Below are 18423 nucleotides of genomic sequence, written 5' to 3'. Positions count from 1 at the left end.
AGCACATTCAAAAGCAACTGTGTGTTCGAGAAGCACTAGGAAGTTTCTGTGCATGACCAGGGAAAGGCTCAGAAAAGACCTGCGTGACACGAAATTCACTCCTTAGGCTGGTGCCTAGAACAGACACAGCCTACAACGACCAGAGGGAAACAGGAATAACGAAAAGATTGCAAACCCCAGGGAAGGGGCAGAATATGATTTCCAGAGTGACCACATTATTAGATTCAAATGCCCAGTGTTCAACAAAAAGTGTAAGGCACACAGAGAAACAGGAAAGCATGGCCCATGTAAAGGGAAAAATAATTAAACAGAATCTATCCCTGAAAAAGACTTAATGGCAGATAAACCAGACAAAGACTTTAAAACACAGTCTCGACGATGCTCAAAACCAAAAGGAAAATTCCGAGAAAGTCAAGAAAACAATGCATAACCAAAGTAGAAATATCAGTAAAAAGATAAAAAGTAAAAAGAAACCAAAACCAAAACCAAACCAAACCAAACTTGGAGCTAAAAGTACAATAACTGAAATGAAAAATTCACTAGAAGGATTCAAAGGCAGAAGGAAGAGCCAGTGAGCCTGACGATATGGGAACAGAAATCATTGAGACTGGAGGGAAGAAAGAAAAAAGGCTGAGGAAAAGTGAGCAGAGCCCGAGGGGCCTGTGGGACACCATCAAGAGACCAATACATGCATTCGGGAGCCCCAGAAGAGAAAGAAAGAAATGTGCAGAGAATATTTGAAGAAATAATAGCTGAAAACTTGACAGATTTGATGCAAAACATGCATACAGACACCCAAGAAGCTCAACAAACTCCAAAAAAGACGAACTCAAAGAGGCCCACACCAAGAAACACTATACTCACACTGTCAGAAGACAAAAGCAAAGAATGCTGAAAGCAGCAAAAGAGAAGCAACACAGGGGATCCTCAAACAGGTCCGAGCAGATTTCTCATCAGGACCTCTGCAGGCAGAAGACAGCTGGCCAACACAGTCAAAGTACTAAAAGAAAAAAAACTGTCAACAAAGAATTCTACATCCACACAAAACTGTCCTTCAAAACTGATAGGGAAGTGAAGACACGCCTCGACTTACAGAAGCTGAGGGAGTTCGTGACCACTGGACCTGACCTGCAAGAAATGCTCCAGGGAGTCCTGCAGGTGCCATGAAAGGACACTAGACAGCACCTCGGAGCCCCGTGGAGAAACCAAGATCTCAGTAACAGTTAAATACGCAGGCAGTTTTAAAACCTAGTACTATTGTAACGATGGTCTACAGCTGTACTTCTCGTTATCTACGTGATGTAAGAGATGAATACCCTTAAAGAAAAAAAAGCACTAGCGTAGAAGCTAGTATCACTGTGAGTTCACGTTGTGACCCCAATTCTTGTTTTCTCCCATACTTCAAGAGACAGTGCATTTACAACAACTAGTAGTTTATGTTTTGGGGCACACAATGTATAAAGGTATCATTTTGTGACATCAACAACTGAAATGGGAGGGGACAGAGCCATAAAAAAGCAGAGGTTTTGTGTACTATTAAAGGTAAGCTGGTATAAATTCACAGTAGAATGTTACAGCTTTCAGAATGGTATATGTAATCCCCATGGTAAACACAGAGAAGACAGCTACAGAACATACACAGAAAGAAATAAGGAAGAAATGTAAGCATTTCACTAAGAAATTGACTAAACATGAAATACGACACGAATACAGGAGATGAAGGACAAAAAATCTGTAGACCACACCGAACACAAGCAGCACAGCGACGGAAGTAAATTCCTCTTTCTCAGTAATTGCTTTAAATGTAAATGTATTAGACACCCACTCAAAAGACAGAGACTGACAGAATGGATAAAACACGAGCTCCAACGATGTCCTGTCCACCGGGGATCCATGTGAGAGCCAAACACACAGACAAGGTGGAAGTGACAGGGTAGGAAGGATGGCCCACACCAGCAACAACCAGCAGACGAGGAGCGGTTACACAGAACAGACTTGAACTCAGCAGGCTTACAGGAGACGAGGAAGAACGTTACGTATTAATAAAGGTTTAATACAGCAAGAAGATAAACCATGAGTGAATATTCACACACCCGGTGACAGACCGTCCAAATACATGAAGCAAAGCCTGGCAGGACTGACGGGAGAAACGGACGGTCCTACAGCAACAGCTGGACACCTCAGCGCCCCACCCCCAGCGACGGGCGGGACAACCAGACGGAAGGCGAGCCCGGAAGCAGAGGACCGAGCACAGCGCGGCAAGGAGGCCTGGCCGACACGTGCAGCACGCCCCTGAAAGCGACAGCAGGGCGCCCCGCCGGGGGCGCGCGCGACGTTTCACACACAGACTACACGCTGGGCCACAAGGAAAGGCTCAGTGTTTTAAAAGACTGACGTCGTACGAAGCGTCTTCCCTGGTCACAACGGGATGAAGCTAGAAACCATCACCAAGGAAAACTGCAAAGTTCACAAAACTGCGGAAATTTAATAACACACTTTTAAATAACAAGCGGATCTAAGAAGAAATCACAGTAGAAATTAGAAAACACTCAGAAATGAATGAAAACAAAAACACAACATAACAAAACTTCTGAGAGACAGCAAAAGTGGTGCTAAGGGGGAAATTTATAGCTATAAATGCATGCATTAAACAAACAAGAAAGATCCAAAATCAATATTCTAACTTTACAACTTAAAGACCTAGAAAAAGGAGAACCAAATGCGAAGTTAGAGAAAAGAAGAAAAAAGAAAGATTAGAGCAAAGATAAATGACATAGAGGGCACAAAAACAATAGAGAAAATAAACGAAACCAAAAGTTGGTTCTTGGAAAAGATCAACAAATTGACAAAACTTTACTTAGATCAACTAAAAAAAAGAAGACTCAAAATACTAAAATCAGAAATGAAAGTGGAGACATTATTACCAATTCTACAGAAGTAAAAAGGATTATAAGAAAGCACTACAAACAAGTATATGCCAACAACCTGGACAACTTGGATAAAATGGACAAATTCCTGGAAGCACAAAACCCACCGAGACGAACTCAGGGAGAAACACGCAGCCTGAGCAGTAAGGAGGCTGGACAGCAAGGACAGGACTGGGCTGCACGGCGTCAGCGGCGCATTCTTCCAATGACTTACAAAAGAACTGATGCCAATTCCTCTCACGTATTTTTTAAAAATTGAAGAACTGAAGGTGATGAAAATTTCCTAGCTCATCCTATAGGACCAGTGTAAATCTGACACCAAAGCCAAAGACACCATAAGAAAAGAAAACTAAAACCAATGTATCTTATCAACATTGGTGCAAAAATCCTCAACAAAATGCTATCAAACTGAATTCAGTAGCACATTAAAGGATTATATACCATGACCACGTGAGATTTATTTCTGGAACGCGAGAACAGTACAATACATGAAAAATAAAGCAATATAATACATCACATGAACAGAATGAAGGGAAAAAAACCATTTGATCACATTGGTGTAGAAAAAGCATCTGACAAAATTCAGCATGCTTCATAAAAACACTCAACAAGAAGGAACAGAAATAAACTAACTCCACATAATAAAAGCCATATATGAAAACCCCACAGCAAACATAGTAGTCAATGGAAAAAGACTGAAGGCTTTTCCTTTAAAATCAGGAACAAAACAAGGACGCCCTGAGCACCACTTCTGTTCAACATTATACTGGAAGTTCTAACCATAGCAATTAAGCAAGAAAAAGAACTAAAAGTCATGCAGATTGGAAAGGAAGAAGTAAAATTATCTGTGTTTGCAAATGATATGACCCTATACGTAGAAATTCCTAAAGACTCTAACTAATATTTCTATTAGTTAGAACTAATAGATGGATTAAGCAAAGTGGCAGGATTCAAAGTTAACACAGAAAAATCAGTTGTATTTCTATACACGATGAACAATTTGAAAAGGAATTATAAAACAAGGCCATTTACATTAGCATCAAAAAGAATAAAACACTTAGGAATTAACCAAGGTGGTGAAAAACTTGTACAATAAAAAGTATGAAATATTCCTGAAAGAAATTAAAGAAAGCATATATAAATGGAAACATATCCCATGTTCATGGGTTGGAAGACTTAATATTGTTAAAACGGCAACATTACCCAAAGTGATGTAAAAAGTCAATGCAATCCCTACCAAAATCCCCAAGATACTTTTTGCAGAAATAGAAAAACCCATCCTAAAATTCATATGCAATCTCAAGCGACCCCAAATACATAAGACAATCTCGAAAAAGAGCAAAACTGAAGGACTGACATTCTCTGATTTCAAAACCTACTACAAAGCTACAGTAACAAAAACAGTTGGTATCAGCATAAAAATAGACATATAGACCAACGGAAAGACTAGAGAGCCAGAAATAAGCCCTCGCACATACAGTCAGGTGGCTCTGACAGGGGCGCCAAGGCCAGTCAACGGAGGAAGAAGAGTCTTTGCAAGAAAGGGTGCTGGACACCGGACACCCAACATGAGCAAGGGAATAAAGCTGCACCCTCAGCTAACACCACACACAAAATTAACTCAAACTGGATCAAGAACCTAAGCGACGGACCTAAAAGCAGTAAAACGCTGAGAAGAAAACACGGGACAAAAGCTTCACGACACTGGGTTTGGAAATGCCTTCTCAGATATGACACCAAACAGCAAAGGCAACAAAAGAAAAAATAAGCAAATTGGACTTCATGAAAATTTTAAAAATTTGTGCATCAAAAGATACGACCCACCAAATAAAAGGCAACCCATAGACGGGGAGAAAATATTTGCAAATCACATACCTGATAGTGGATTAATATCCAGAGCATATAGGGAACTCCCCAGAACTAACAGCAACAACAAAAACCGAACAACCCAATTTAATAGTGGGCAAAGGATTTAAATAGACATTTCTCCAAAGAAAACATACAAACGGCCAGCAGCGCGTGAAGAGATGCTCGGCGTGACCAGTCATCACCGTAGTAAGACACCACCTCACGCTCAATGGAATGGCCGCTCTCAGAAACAAAGCAAAACAGAAAACCACAAGTGCTGGCGAGAATGTGGAGAAGCTGGAACACACCCCTGCGCACTGCTGGTGGGCACACAAAATGATACAGCCACTTTGGAAGACAGTATGGAGATGACTCAAAAAATGGATTCCACTTCTGGGTACAGACCCAAAAGAACAGAAAGCGAAGTCCTGAGATGTTTGTCCACCGTGTTCATGGCAGCATTACGCACAGCAGCTGACACATGGACGCAGCCCAAGCGTCCACCCGTGCAAGAACACACAGGTAAAAGGTGGTCCATCCACACAATGAAACACGACTCAAGCTTAAAACCGGAAGCAGCAGCAGCCAAAAGAAATCTGGGGCAGCTACACTTACATCAGGAAAAACAGACTCCAAGGCAAACACTGCAATAACTGACAACGGAGGTCCTCGCAGAGCGACAGAGAGGTCAGCGCAACAGGAAAACAGAACGTTCACAAATATGCAGGCGCCCAGCCCTGTATGTAACACCTACAGCTGTAAAGCAGATGCTCACAAGCCCAAAGGAAGAACCCGGGGGCAGCACAGCAGCAGGAGGGGCCTCACCCCCCCCCCCGCCAGCGGGCAGAGCGTCCAGAGAACCAGTAAGGACCCTCGGCCTTAATCAAGGCGCTAGGCCCGACGGCCTTAACAGACACGCACAGAAAACTCCACCCGAGAGCGACGGATGCACGTTGTACTCAAGCGCGCACGAGCGTTCTCCAGGAGAGGCCACGTTCTGGCCCACAGACCAGGCCTGATTTAAGACGACGGAGGCCACACCAGGCATCTTTTCTGACCACAACTGAGTGAAGCCAGAAATCAACAACTTGGACAACTTGGGAGAAATGGGTAATTCCCTAGAAACACGTAACCTTCCCAGACCGAAGCATGAAGAAACAGAAACTCTGCACAAACCAATTGCTAGTAAGGAGGCTGAGTCCGCTGTCAGCAGCCTCCTCGCAACCAAAAGCCCGGGACCAGGCGACTTCCCTGGTGGGTTCTACCAAATATTTAAAGAAGAATTAATACCAGTCCTTCCCAGGTTCTTCCAAAAAATGTAAGGGAACACCTTGAAACTCATTTCACAAGGCCAGCGTCACCCTGATACCAAAACCAGACAAAAACACCACAACAGAAGGAAGTCACCAGCCTCCCTGATGAACACAGATGCAAAATCCTCAACAAACTATCAGTAAACTGAATTCGACAATGCATTGGAGGAACCACGCACCACAGCCAACTGGGGTCTGCCCAGCACCCTCAAGCCAGCAGCCACCCCAGGGGAAGAATAAGCTCACACGGTCATCTCAACAGGCACAGAAAAGGCATTTGACAGAATCCAACATCTATTTATGATCAAAGCTCTCAACAAAGCGGGGACAGAGGGAAAGCACCTCCACGTAATAAATCCCACAGACGACAAGCCCACAGCTGGCTCCTCGGCAGGAGAGGCGCGGAAGGCTTTCCCCTCCAACATCAGGAGCAAGACAAGGACGCCTGCCCTCACACCGTCCTTCAACACGGCATTGGAAGTCCTGGCCACGGAAGACAGGCCAGAAAAGGAAACAAACGGCATCCAAACAAGGAAGGAAAAAGTGCACGAGCAACTATACTCGGTATCTTGTAGTAACCTACAGTGAAAAAGAGCATGAAAAGGAATACATGTGTTATGTGGATGGCTGAGCTCTTACGCTGTTCACCAGAAGCCGACACAACGCTGTAACTGACTGTGCTTCAGTACGAAAGGAAAAAGGGACACTGTCACTGTTTGCAGATGACGGGGTGTAATGTATAGAAAACCCTAGGATCCCACCAGAACCTGCTAGAAGACGACATGAGTTCAGCAGAGTTGCACGGTACATAACCAGCAGTCTGCCGCGTCTCTCTACGCTAATAAAGAACCATCGGGAGGAGGAGGTAGCTCGGGGTAGAGCGCGTGCCTAGCATGCACCAGGCCCTGCGTTCAATCCCTAGAACTTCCTCCCCAAAAAAAGAACTATCAGAAAAATAAATTAAGAAAACAATATGTTTACATTTGCATCAAAAAGAGTCAAATACCTGGGAATAAATTTAATCAGGGAGGTGAAAGGCTTGAACACAGACTTGATGAAAGAAGTTGAAGACAGAAATAAATGGAATTGTATTCTGTGCTCACGGATGGAAGAATTAACGTTGCTAAAACGTCCATCCTCCCCTGAAGCTATCTACAGATTCAATGCAATCCCTGTCAAAATTCCAATGGGATTTTTTTTTCCACAAAAAACAGAACCATCCTAAAGTTTGTAAGAAACTGCTAAGAGGCCCAGACAGCCAAAGCAATCTTGGGGAAGAGGAACGAAGTGGAGGCACTGTACGTCTTGATTTCAAACTATGTGATGAAGCCACAGCAATCAGAACAGTGTGGTGTTAGCATAAAGCCAGACACACAGCTCAGGGGAGCAGAACAGAGAGCTCAGAAATAAACCAGACACCAAGGGTCAATCAATTTGCTGCAGAGGAGCCAAGACTATACAATGGAGTAAGCACAGCCTCTTCAACAAACGGTGTTGGAAGACGGGACAGCTACATGCAAAACATGAAACTGGACCCCTTCTTACATCATACACTCACCAATCAGCTCAAAATGGGTTGGCGACTTGAACATAAGACCTGGAACCGTGACCTCCTAGAAGAACACAGGCAGTAAGCTCCCGGCGTCGGTCGTGGTGATGATTCTTTGGATTTGACCCCGAAAGCAAAGGCAACAAAAGCAGAAATAAACAAGTGGGACTAAAATGCTTCTGCACAGCACAGGAGGCCATCAACCAAACGAAAGTGGGAGGAAATATTCACAAATCATATACCTGATAACAGGTCAATATCCAAAACATACAAAGAGCTTGTACAACAGCCAAACACTTTGATTTAAAAATGAGCAAGGCCTCTGAGACGTGCAGACAGCCAACAGGCACATGAAAAGACGCTCAACATCACAAGTCATCAAACCCGAATGAGACGTCACCTTGCCCCTGTCCGAATGGCTGTCCTCAAAAGGACAAGGAAGAGCAAGCGTTGGCAAAGACGCGGGCGAAAGGGAACCCTTGTGCACTCTGGAGGGAACAGCACGGAGGCTCCTCAGAAGCTTAAAAGTGGAGCTGCCACAGTATCCAGTCATTTCACTTCTGGACGTTTATCGGAAGGAAATGAAAACACTAATCCAAACAGGCATTGCTCTCCCCAGGTCCATCACAGCCTTGTTCACCGCAGCCAGGATGTGGCTCCAACCTAAGCGACCGCCGTGGGTGAATGGATAGAGATGTGAGATGTATGAGTATCATTCAGCCACAGAGAGAAGGAAGCTCTGCCACTTGCGACAGGGTGCACGGCTCCCGAGGGCCTTGCGCTGAGGGAGGCACACCAGACAGAGAAGGGCAAACACTGCACCTACAGTCTGCGAGAAGCAAACCCCCGGCCCCACACTCACCGACACAGAGAGCACACGGCCGGTCGCCAGAGGCGGGGGGTGGAGTGGGGAGATGGGCGAGGACGGTCCAGCGGTGCAAACTCCCACTCACACAGCAAACGGCTCCTGGGGGTGCTACGCACGGCACGGTGACTGTAGTTAATAGCACTGTGTGTGCATTTGAAAGTCACTAAGAGAAGCAGATCTCGAAAGTTCTCAGTGTAGGAAAACTCGTGTAACCGCGTGTGATGAAGGATGTTACCGACACTTACTGTGGTGATCGCTTCTCAGTACACACAAACGTCGAATCACTATGTTGGATGCCTGAAACTAACATGATGTTACAGTCAATTATGTCTCAATTTTTTAAAGAAGGAAGGAACCCCTGACAGCGGCTACTGCACGATCCACACTGAGGACGTGACGCTCAGTGAAACCAGCCAACACAGAAGGGCGGGCCCCGTGTGGCCCCACTTACACAGGTGCTCAGTCGAATCCAGAGACAGAAGAGGGGGTCGGGGAGTCAGTCAGTGTTGAAGGGGGACAGAGTTTCAGTTTTGCGAGATGGAGCGAGCTACAGAGATGGAGGGTGGTGACGGCCGCGCAGCAGTGTGCGTGTCCTTCATACCCCTGAGCCGTGCACTTAAAAATGGTGAAAGCAGCAACGCTTGTGTGTGTTTTACCACAATAAGAAATTACTTTTCCGCTTAACAGAGGCACTGGGGATGGAACCCGGGACCTTGTGCACGCCCAGCATGCGCTCTTCCACTGAGCTACACCCCGCACGTCCCCCCCGCAAATTTTTAACCCAAAACCCAGGTGGGCTGCTGGCCCAGAAAGGGGAGACGGCCTAGTCCACTCGTCAGCAGCGCCCTGCCAGCCACCCTCTCCCAAACCAAGCCGAATCCCTGACACTCCTCCCAGCCCAGGTTCTCCTGGCCGGGTTTAGAGCAGCGTCTGAAAAGTCACCTCGGCCTTGAAGCCTCCGGGGTTGAGGAAGGACCTCCTACTCCGAGTTCACCGCCTCGGCCTTGCAGGCACGCGCACTAGTCCCAGCCGGGCTGCGAGGACGGGCCCCTGGGCCGCTCACACCCAGACACCCCCGTCCTGGGGCAGTGGGGTCTCCACACCACCATCCCACACCATCCGTCTTGTGAGAAAGATCTCCTTACTGGGCCCAGACCTCGCAAATCAGAGGGCCCAGGTGCGCTCAGCATTGGTTTTACCTGGTGTTCTAGGCCATCCAGAGGTCCAGGTGACATGCATCAAAGCACTACAAAATTATCACCCATACCCCAGCCCAGTGAAAAAGCTGAGAGCCCGCGTCGCTCCCAGTCATCAGACCTGAGTGCAAAGAGACAGGGTCATTTGTCCCTGGCTGGCGACTGGGAGGAAGCGAGAGACCCCACCCGCCCTGCCCACCCTGCAGGGTGGAGACCCTCGCCCAGGTCTTCAATGAGAAAAGCTTCTCTGGGAGGCCATGGGGCCAGGACCCATGTTTAAGGGCACACTGGAGCCCACGAGGGGCAGATAATGGGAGGGTCTGGGAGCAGGGCTGCAGGGGCTGCAGCCCCCCTCCTGGCAGCCCAGGTCTGCCCAAATCTACTACCAAGTCCCATGCCTGGTGACTGGGGGCCCTGGAACAGCCCCGTGTCCTGCAGTGCAGAGCCAAGTCCCTGGGCACCTCACTCCTGGCAGGCTGCGGTCGAGAGGAGGACCCACGAGCCAGTTCCCTTCCGGCCCCCGCAACGTCAAAGTGGGACCTAGTCGCCCATCTGGGCCACAGGAGGGACAGGAACCCTGGTGGCACCCCCACAGTGGCACAGAACACCAGGGATGGGGGGGCAGCAGGAGAGCTGGTCTGCCTTTGAGGCACCACGTCCCCTATGACAGCTCAGGTTCTCAAGGCCTCAGTCTCCCCAGCTGTAAAATGGGGGCAACCACCCATCTCTCATCTGCTCCACAGGCTGCCAAACAGATGAGGCAAGATGCTGATGTCATGGGCCAAGTCTGGAAAGCAGAGTCTTGGCCCGATGCCAGGGACAGCCGACCGCTCCAGAGCCCCCGTGCCTGCCAAAGGGCAGTGGCCCCCAGACCGAGCGGGTGGGCGGGCACAGCAGCCACACGGGCTACTGCGCCAAGGAGGCCCCTCCCTCCTACTAGGCTGGGGGAAGGCTCTGGATCCAAAGAAGGCCCTTCTGGGCAGTGTGGCCAGGAGGGCGAGGGACAGCACCAGCTCCCTCCCCCCGCCCCCAGGCCAAGCCTGAGAGCAGAAGGAGCCAACAACGGCCCTTGCTCACCAGCCCTCTGCCTGGCATGGCCCGGGCAGCTTTCCTGAACAAGTGGAAATACAGGTCTGGGAGAGGGGGGTGGGGAGAGTCTGGGGTGAGCCGGCCCAGCTGGCAGGAGCAGGCACGGAGGTGATGCCGGCCTCCCTTCACGGCCAAGGTGAGCCCCGCGCGGCCCTGCTCAGGTGGCAGGGAAAGGCCTCCAGCCTCAGCGCGGCAGCCCAGCAGGTCCCTAGCACCTGGGGCTGCCAGAGACCCCTCCCAGACGTGGGTGGGCAGCAGAGGAGGACTGGGCAGTGGGTCCAGTTGAGGGTGTCCAGAGGCTGTGTGTCTCAAACAGGTGTCTCAGAACAAATGCAGAGTCTTCCCACCTTCCCTCTCTGGGGGCCTGGGCCCCTCCATGGTGTGTCAGACTCGTTCTGAGGGGCTCAGCCGAGGAGACCCCAGTGGAGCAGCCAGTGTGTCCCTGCAGGGCCTGGAGGCCAGCCCCTGAGGTGGGCCACCCTCCCTACTGGGGCCATGAGCAGGTGAGCCCTAGGGGCTGTTTCTGCCCCACCCCCACCCAGGCCCAGCCCAGGGCTCCCAGCTTAGAAGCTGTCCTGCTGGTCTGAGAGCAAAGCCTTTTCTTTTCCTGCCAATCCCAGCAGCCCCAGGAAGGGAGGTAAGCTCCCTAGTGCTCTGGCACCTTGGAAATCACCCCAGAGCAGGCACCACCCAAGAGCAAAGTCTGGGAGATGCCTGCTGGGAGGATGGGGTGCAGGTGGCTGTGTGCCTGTTCTGAGCTGCACCTGCCCTCCTGCCCCACCTGAACTGGCCTCTTGCCCAAGGACAGCGAGGCTGGGTGGGGGAGGGGGCGCCCCTTCCCCCCCAGGTCCACGCGGAGATGGCAGGTGCTTTCTCCCCCTGCTGGAGGCGCAGCGCCAGGGGGTGGCTCCAGGCGAGGGGCCCATGACGTCACCTCCAGGTGGAGGGGAGCCAGGTGGACCCCCACACCCATGCACAGAAGGCCGGGGGCCGCTTGTCCGTCCTCTCCCTGCAGCCGGTCGCCCGCCACGATTTCCTCTTTCCTTGCGGAGCCCAAGGTTTCGCAAGGCGGTGGCGGTTCCCGGGTGACAGCGAGACACGCAACCGGGGGGAGGGGAGGCAGCGACACAGCCCCCGGCCGGGGGCCACGAGCAGGCGATGTCGGGCTCCCGCAGGCGCCCTCGGGCCCGCGTCCCACCCGAGCGGGGACCAGGCTGCGCAGCCTGCGCCCCCGAGCCACGCAGGCGCCGCAGCACCCCTCCCCGGGCCCAGGACTGGCATCCAGGCCGGCACCACCCCGGGCGGCATCCGCCCGGGCCCTCACCCACGCGGGCGGGCAACCACCGGCCCGCACCCCCGCCCCAGGCCCGCAGCGCCCTGGGCGCGCCCACCCGGTCCGCACCCACCCGGCCAGCACCTACCCGGGGCGCCGCAGTCGGCACAGTGCGCGTTCCCCGGCCGCTGCAGCAGCTCCAGCACGGCCCTCCGCCGCTCCTTGGCCATGGCCGCGATGCTGGCGGGCCGCGATGCCGGGGTCGGAGCGTCCGCCCCGCCGCGCTAGGGCACCGCGGAGGCCGCCCGCCGCCGCCGCCCCTGCGCCATCCTGGGCCGCTCAGTCCGCGCGCCGGTTCCGCATTCCTGCCGCCCAGCCCCGCTCCGCCGCCGCCGCCGCTCTTGTTGCCGCCGCGGCCGCCGAGCGTGTGCCGGCGCGGGGCCCGGGGCGCACGGCGCGCTCTGGCCGGCTCGGCCCGCGGGCGGCCCCCAGCGGCGCGGGCGGGCGGCCTCCTCCCGCGCCGGGCCGGCGGCCCCTAGCCCACCCGGGGGACCCCCGCCCCGGCGAGGTCGGCCCAAGGCCCGCCTCATTCGGGCTCAGCGTCCCACCTGCCCGGGCGCAGTGCCATCGGCCACACTGGTGGGGGGCTTGAGGGAACCAAATAAGCACCAGCCTGGGTGAGATCATCATGCAGTCATCTGGGCGGCATTAGCGCCTGGACACCCACGGCGCGCTCAGGGGACATCGCGCCACGCCCAGTGGGCACGCTGGGAATGCTTAAGGAAGGGGTGCATGCCCAGCGCTGGGGTCCGGGGCTCACACCATCCTTGCCCTGGGAGAAGATGGCTAGCAGGTGACGAGCCCCAGAGTGGTGGCTGCTCAGGCCGCAGAAGGGCCCCCCCTTCATCCACAGTAGGGACAGGAGAGGAGGACACGGTGCCCTGGATACGGCTGCTCTGAGTCAGGTCAAGACCCAGACATGAGGGCAACATGGGGAGTTGGAAGTGACATGCCCCAGCATTTTTCAAATTCTTTCCACTTTCTTCTTAAATGATGAATGCAATGATGCATCTTGTTAAAAAATAAATTCAATCAGTACCAGACTGAAAAATTACAGCCTCCCTACCCCCAACCCTGGGCAGTTCTGCGCCAACTGCTGTTAACAATCTATTAGCATCCTTCCAGAATGGTCCTTGACCTGCCAAAACACCAAGGGAGTCCCTGTCCCTTCTGGTCTGCCCCTGGGGTTTTGGCTGGTTGTTTATCTTCACTTGATAACCGTCCACACCTTTCAAGTCAGCACACAGATACCCGCGCCTTTCTCTTCCGAGGCTGCGTCCCACTCAAAGGTGGATGACAGCTGGCCCCCAGGCACCAGCTGAGAGGCATTTAGGCCCTTTTCAGTCGTTTGGAACCACAAGCACACAACCAGCACCTCTGCAAGCGTCTCCGGTGGACTCGCGCCCCTCAGCGGCACCTCTGGAACAAGGGGAAGGCGTGTGAACTGGTGATGGACCTTGCCAGCCTGCCCTCTGTGAAGACCGCGTGGGCGCTGGTCCACCAAGGCCTGCTCACCCAACCCCACCCCGTCTGGCCGACACGGGGCTTCCAGTGGGTCTTTTAGGACCACATGGGAACACACTTTGGGTTACTTTTCAAATCACGAGACCTGTGGCATCGTGTGCTTGAACTGGTCGCACGTCTTTCTCCCCATCAGAAGGAGCCCTTTTGGGGAGAGACAGGTGACATTTCCATCCCCAGGTCCCCGTGCAGGGTCGGAATCTGCTGAGTGGAGACTGGCACCTGATGAAGACAGACTGGCCTTAATCGTAACAACAGCTGCTCTGCTGACCGGCTACTCTGCACCAGGCTTTAGGTCACACCCCTTACGGGCATTTAATCCCCATTTCACAGCTGGGGAAGCTGCAACCCAGGGCAGTTTAATCACACCCAAGGCCACACGTGGCTTCTAGGTGGAGGACTGGGATAAACATCTAACTCTGCAGGGTTACTGCGGGCCAGGGAGGAGCAGGGAGGCCACAGAAAAGCCTTGTGGGACAAGCGGGTGCACAACGGCCTCCCAGGGGAGGGAAGGGTGTGGGTGGACAGCCTCGCCCGCTGTCTCCCAGCCCATTAAGGAGGCAAGGACACAATCCAGGGAGGTGGGAGGGAGTGAGGATTTGAGAAGAGATGTCAGGATGTGAAACAGATTCTTCTATGAGAAGAAAGGCAGGGCCAAGAGCTGCAGCCCCCACCCCGGGCTTCCTGGCCAGAGCGAAGACATCCTGGGGGTCCCAGCCTGGCTGTAGTCAAGACTGGGGTGCTGGGGCACAGGACTCACACAAAATTCAAAGGGTCACACACGACCCAGGGTGGGTCAGACGCAGACCCAGTTAGTCCTGTCCAAGGGGGCCCGGAGCCCCTGGGGCTGGCAAGGGGTCTGCACAGGGGTGCAGCAAACCCCATCAGTGTCTGCCCCTCACCCCCCACCAGCCGTCCTGGTCTGCGAGGCTGCGCTGAAGGCCCCCGGTCCCAATTACTCAAGCATCTTCTGGGCCTACGTGGGGTCCTAGACAAGCCAGGGCACCAGCCGGCCGGCAATCACTGAGCTGCACTGAGCAGAGCTGGTTGATGGACTCCCCCAGGGCAGGGTCTGTCTGCTCCGCATCCCCTCGGCAAGGGAATCCACACGACGCAAGTCCTTGGGCAACACAGACAAGCCTGCGGCTGCAAGGTAAACCCTGGCCCCAACCTGCGGGGCCACATCCAGCGTGGGCAGGGGCTGGCTCTCCCCAGGGAGGGAGTGAGATGGACAGGGGCCAGGCCTGGGCCCCTCAGAGGGGATGTGCCTTGCCCTCGGCCTGACCCTCAGCCTCTCCTGGCACAGCAGCCATGTTCCAGGGGCTGGCGAGCACCCTGAGAGCAGGATGGATGGTTGTGGGCACCTCCCGGCAAGAAATGAGGTTGGTCCTGGAGCAGGGGCCACGCTGGGTGCCAGAGGCCGGAGAGGGGAGAGGAGAGGCGGCCTGATGGAGGTGAAGACCCTGGTACCACCACCGTGTTTGCACAGCATGCTTCTGTGTTTGCTGGTTTATGACCCGGGCTGAATCACCTCCCCCAAAAGATATGCCAGAGTCCTAACCTTCCTACCTGTGAACGTGGCCTTATCCGCAGACCGTCTTTGCAGATAAGCAAGTGAAGGAGAGGTCATGAGGGTGGCCCTAAATCCAACAACCAGTGTTCTTACAAAGGGGAGATTTGGACACAGAGACACACAGGGAGAGGCCATGTGATGAGGGGGGCGGGGGGCCATGTGTCCACAAGCCAAGGAGCCCCAAGGATTGGCGGAGCCCCCCGCCTTGAGGGGAGAGGCCTGAGGAGACCCCCCTCAGAACCTCCAGGGGGAGCCAGCCTGGGCTCCTTAACCTGGTACTAGTGGCTCCAGGTCGTGGGGGGACATTTCTGTGGTTCCAGGCCACTCAGCAGCCTGAGCAAACTCACAGACGCTGAGTTTCTCTGCTGTGTTTGCACAACAGAGTCAGGAGACCCACAGCCACTGGCCTGTGGGTACCTGGCCTCCTGAGTGGCTTCCCATCCACCCAGGAGTGGGGCACATGGGCCCAGCGGGCTGGGGCCTCAGCCGCCCCCACAGAGCCCCATCCTCTGGGGGCTCTGACCCAGGCTGGAGGGATCCGGTTGTCCAGATCTGTCTGCCCTGGGCAGAGATGAGAGTGCAGGGGGTGGGGTCCAGTGGCCCCGGACATCCCATAGCCAAGGCTGGCTATTTTCTTCCCGTGATGCCGCAGGAAGCCCAGGATGTGCCCCCCAGGAGCACCTTTGGAGTAAAGCAGGTGAGATTGGCACACGGGCCTGGGACGGGGAGGGGACCCACGAAGCCCAGAGGTCTCCAGCATGAAGTCCCTCCCACCCACAGCCCAGCACAGCCCCGGGCACACAGCAGGTGCTCAGCAAATGCCAGAAGCGTGCACAGGCCCCTCCACTCAGCAGCATTCACAGAGCACCTAATTAGGGGAGAAGACGGAGACCTCGAGGCTGTGTCCACCTCTCCTGCCAGCACCCCTGGGTTTGGGCTGCATGAGCCCCAACCCCAGCATGGCAGGTGGGGAGAGCGGGCACGGCCTTCCAGAACCAGATCCCACTCTCAAGCCCCCCGCCAGATGCGCCAGGGCTCCTGGGCTGAGCAACCACAGGTTCCGGGCTGGCATTGGGCAAGAGGGGCCCAGAGCAGGAACCAGGACAGCTGCCGGCTCTGGCCGGAACCCTCCCGGGGCCTCAGGCAGGGCTGCAGCCCATCCCTGTGCCTGCACCCTTCCCTCCCTGCCGGGCCCGGAGGGGACGCCGGGGGTCTGCCCAGGAGTGAGGAGCTGCGGACTTGGTTAGATTGCTGGGGTCAGCCCTCCACTGGGTGCCATTTGTCAGCTGCGGGCCAGGCCTCTGCTGGGACACCAGGACAGAGATGGGGAGGCTGAGGAAGTGAGCACCCCCCAGAAGGGCGGGGATGGCTTCATGAAGCCGCTAGCATGCTTGACGGAGACATGTCTGGCCAGGAGGACCAGCTTCCTGGTGCGGCCAGGACAGTTCCTGTTTTAAAGCCGTCACCCAATGCAACTCCCGCAGCCACCGCCCTCAGTCTCCAGCCCCAACCCCGACAGAGGGCTCAAGTTTTTTTCTCTCCAAGAGAAACACAGAAAAACCAAAAGGAAAGCTGCTCTGTGGCACAGCAGGGTCATTCAGGAGCCCTGCGTGAGAGCTCTGCATGTGCTTAACAGAGAGACATGGAGGCCCCTCCCCACCCCAAAGCCAGAGGCACAAGAGTTCACAACCCTGAAAGCAGAGGGTGAGAGGGGACAGGTCAGCAGGACCAAAGGTGCTTTCCACATGTCAGGGTGGCGCTAGCCCCGGAAGCCCCCTAGGAAGATGGGGTCTCAGGGTTGTCCCCAGACGTGACATGTGGGGTGAGGTCTCTGAGGCACAGGGCGCTAAAGGTTGCATAGTAGGTTTGGGGACATTTTAAAATATTTTTGGCTTGGTGTCCCTAGGAGAACCAGCATGTGGCACAGGGAGATGGGTGGTTCTGGAAGGCTCTTGGGGCCCCTGGGCTGCGTTCTCCCAGAGCAGTGAGCCGGAAGGTGCCCTGGCTGGGCGGGGGTGGGACCAGCCAAGAAGGTCCTCTGGGGCTGCTGCAGCTACCCGGGGCCACTCTGTGCAGTTTGGGAAGAAGGGTGAGGCTGGGCGGGGCCCATGGAAGGACACGGGGTCACTGCTGGCCCCATCCCTCTCAGCCATGACGTGGAGCTGCCGGTTTTAAGTCCACACGCTAATCAGTGCAACCCAAAGAAATCTCACTTATAAAGAATTCTCAAAACTCAATAGTAAAAAGGCAAGTTACCCAGTGAAGCAATGGGGAGAGGACCTGAACAGACCTTTGTCCAGGGAAGACGTACAAACAGACCCAGTGTGTGCGTGAAAAGCACTCGGCACCGCCCGCCATCCGGGAGATGGGAGGCCGCGCACTCGCGCTGGGGCGGCCGCGGTTTGCGGTGGAAACTCACCAGTGATGGTGAGGACGCGAGAAATCGGAGCCCTCATCCGCTGCTGGCGGGGGTGCAAAACGCTGCAGCCACGTGGAAACCGTTCCTCAAACAGAGTCACCATGTGACCCAGCAATTCCACTCCTAAGTACGTGCCCAGGAGACATGAAAACATACGTCACTCAAACACCAGTACATGAATGTCCACGGCAGCATTACCCACGGTGGCCGGAGGGGGCAGATCATGTATCCACTGACAGACGACAGACACACGACAGGGTCCCTCCTGACAGCGGAATATGACTCAGTCACAAGGAGTGAAGCACTGACACCTGCTACAGCCTGGATGAAACTTGAACACGTGATGCTCAGTGAAAGGAATTGGTCTTCAAAGGACACATAATGGCAAACAGAGCCAGCTGCCCGGACACGGACACGTCAGGACAGGCCTCGGATAGGCGGGTGGGGCGGGGCGTCTGAGGGGGACTCCAATTTCCCAGAGAGGGCCCCTCTGTCTATGCCCCACCATGTCCAACCATCCCTGAATCTTCCGTAATGAGACTGACATCCCCCCTCCCCCACCGTCCCCACTAGGAGGTGGGCTGTGTGCTCACCCTGAATCTGGGTGGGGGAGCTGTGAGTGTGCCACCAGGGAGGGTGGGTGCTTATGAGCATAAAGGGTGCAGTTTCCACCTGGCGCCCTGTCTCTGAGTCTCTGTCTCTCTGTCTCTCTCTGTCTCTGTTTTTCTGAGGGAGCCCAAGCCCCAGGTACAAAGCCGGGCTCACCTGAAGTCACCACTGTGCCAAG

At 54.1% G+C, this 18423-nt stretch overlaps 1 protein-coding gene across 1 annotated transcript in view; it reads right to left on the bottom strand.

Annotated features, from left to right (window-relative positions):
- ADAP1 (ArfGAP with dual PH domains 1) overlaps positions 1-12512 on the bottom strand; it is a 57975-nt gene extending 45463 nt beyond the window's left edge. Inside the window, exon 1 of the mRNA XM_072943495.1 lies at positions 12212-12512. Within this exon, the coding sequence (XP_072799596.1) occupies positions 12212-12293 (82 nt within the window). The 5' untranslated portion in view covers positions 12294-12512. The remainder of the gene's footprint in view (positions 1-12211) is intronic.
- Between the last annotated feature and the right edge of the window lie 5911 nt (positions 12513-18423).

This window comes from Vicugna pacos, chromosome 18 (assembly GCF_048564905.1).
Source record: "Vicugna pacos chromosome 18, VicPac4, whole genome shotgun sequence".
Classification (NCBI taxonomy): domain Eukaryota; kingdom Metazoa; phylum Chordata; class Mammalia; order Artiodactyla; family Camelidae; genus Vicugna; species Vicugna pacos.
The sequence above is the reverse complement of the archived record's forward strand: the minus strand, read 5'-3'. Positions and strand labels throughout refer to the sequence as shown.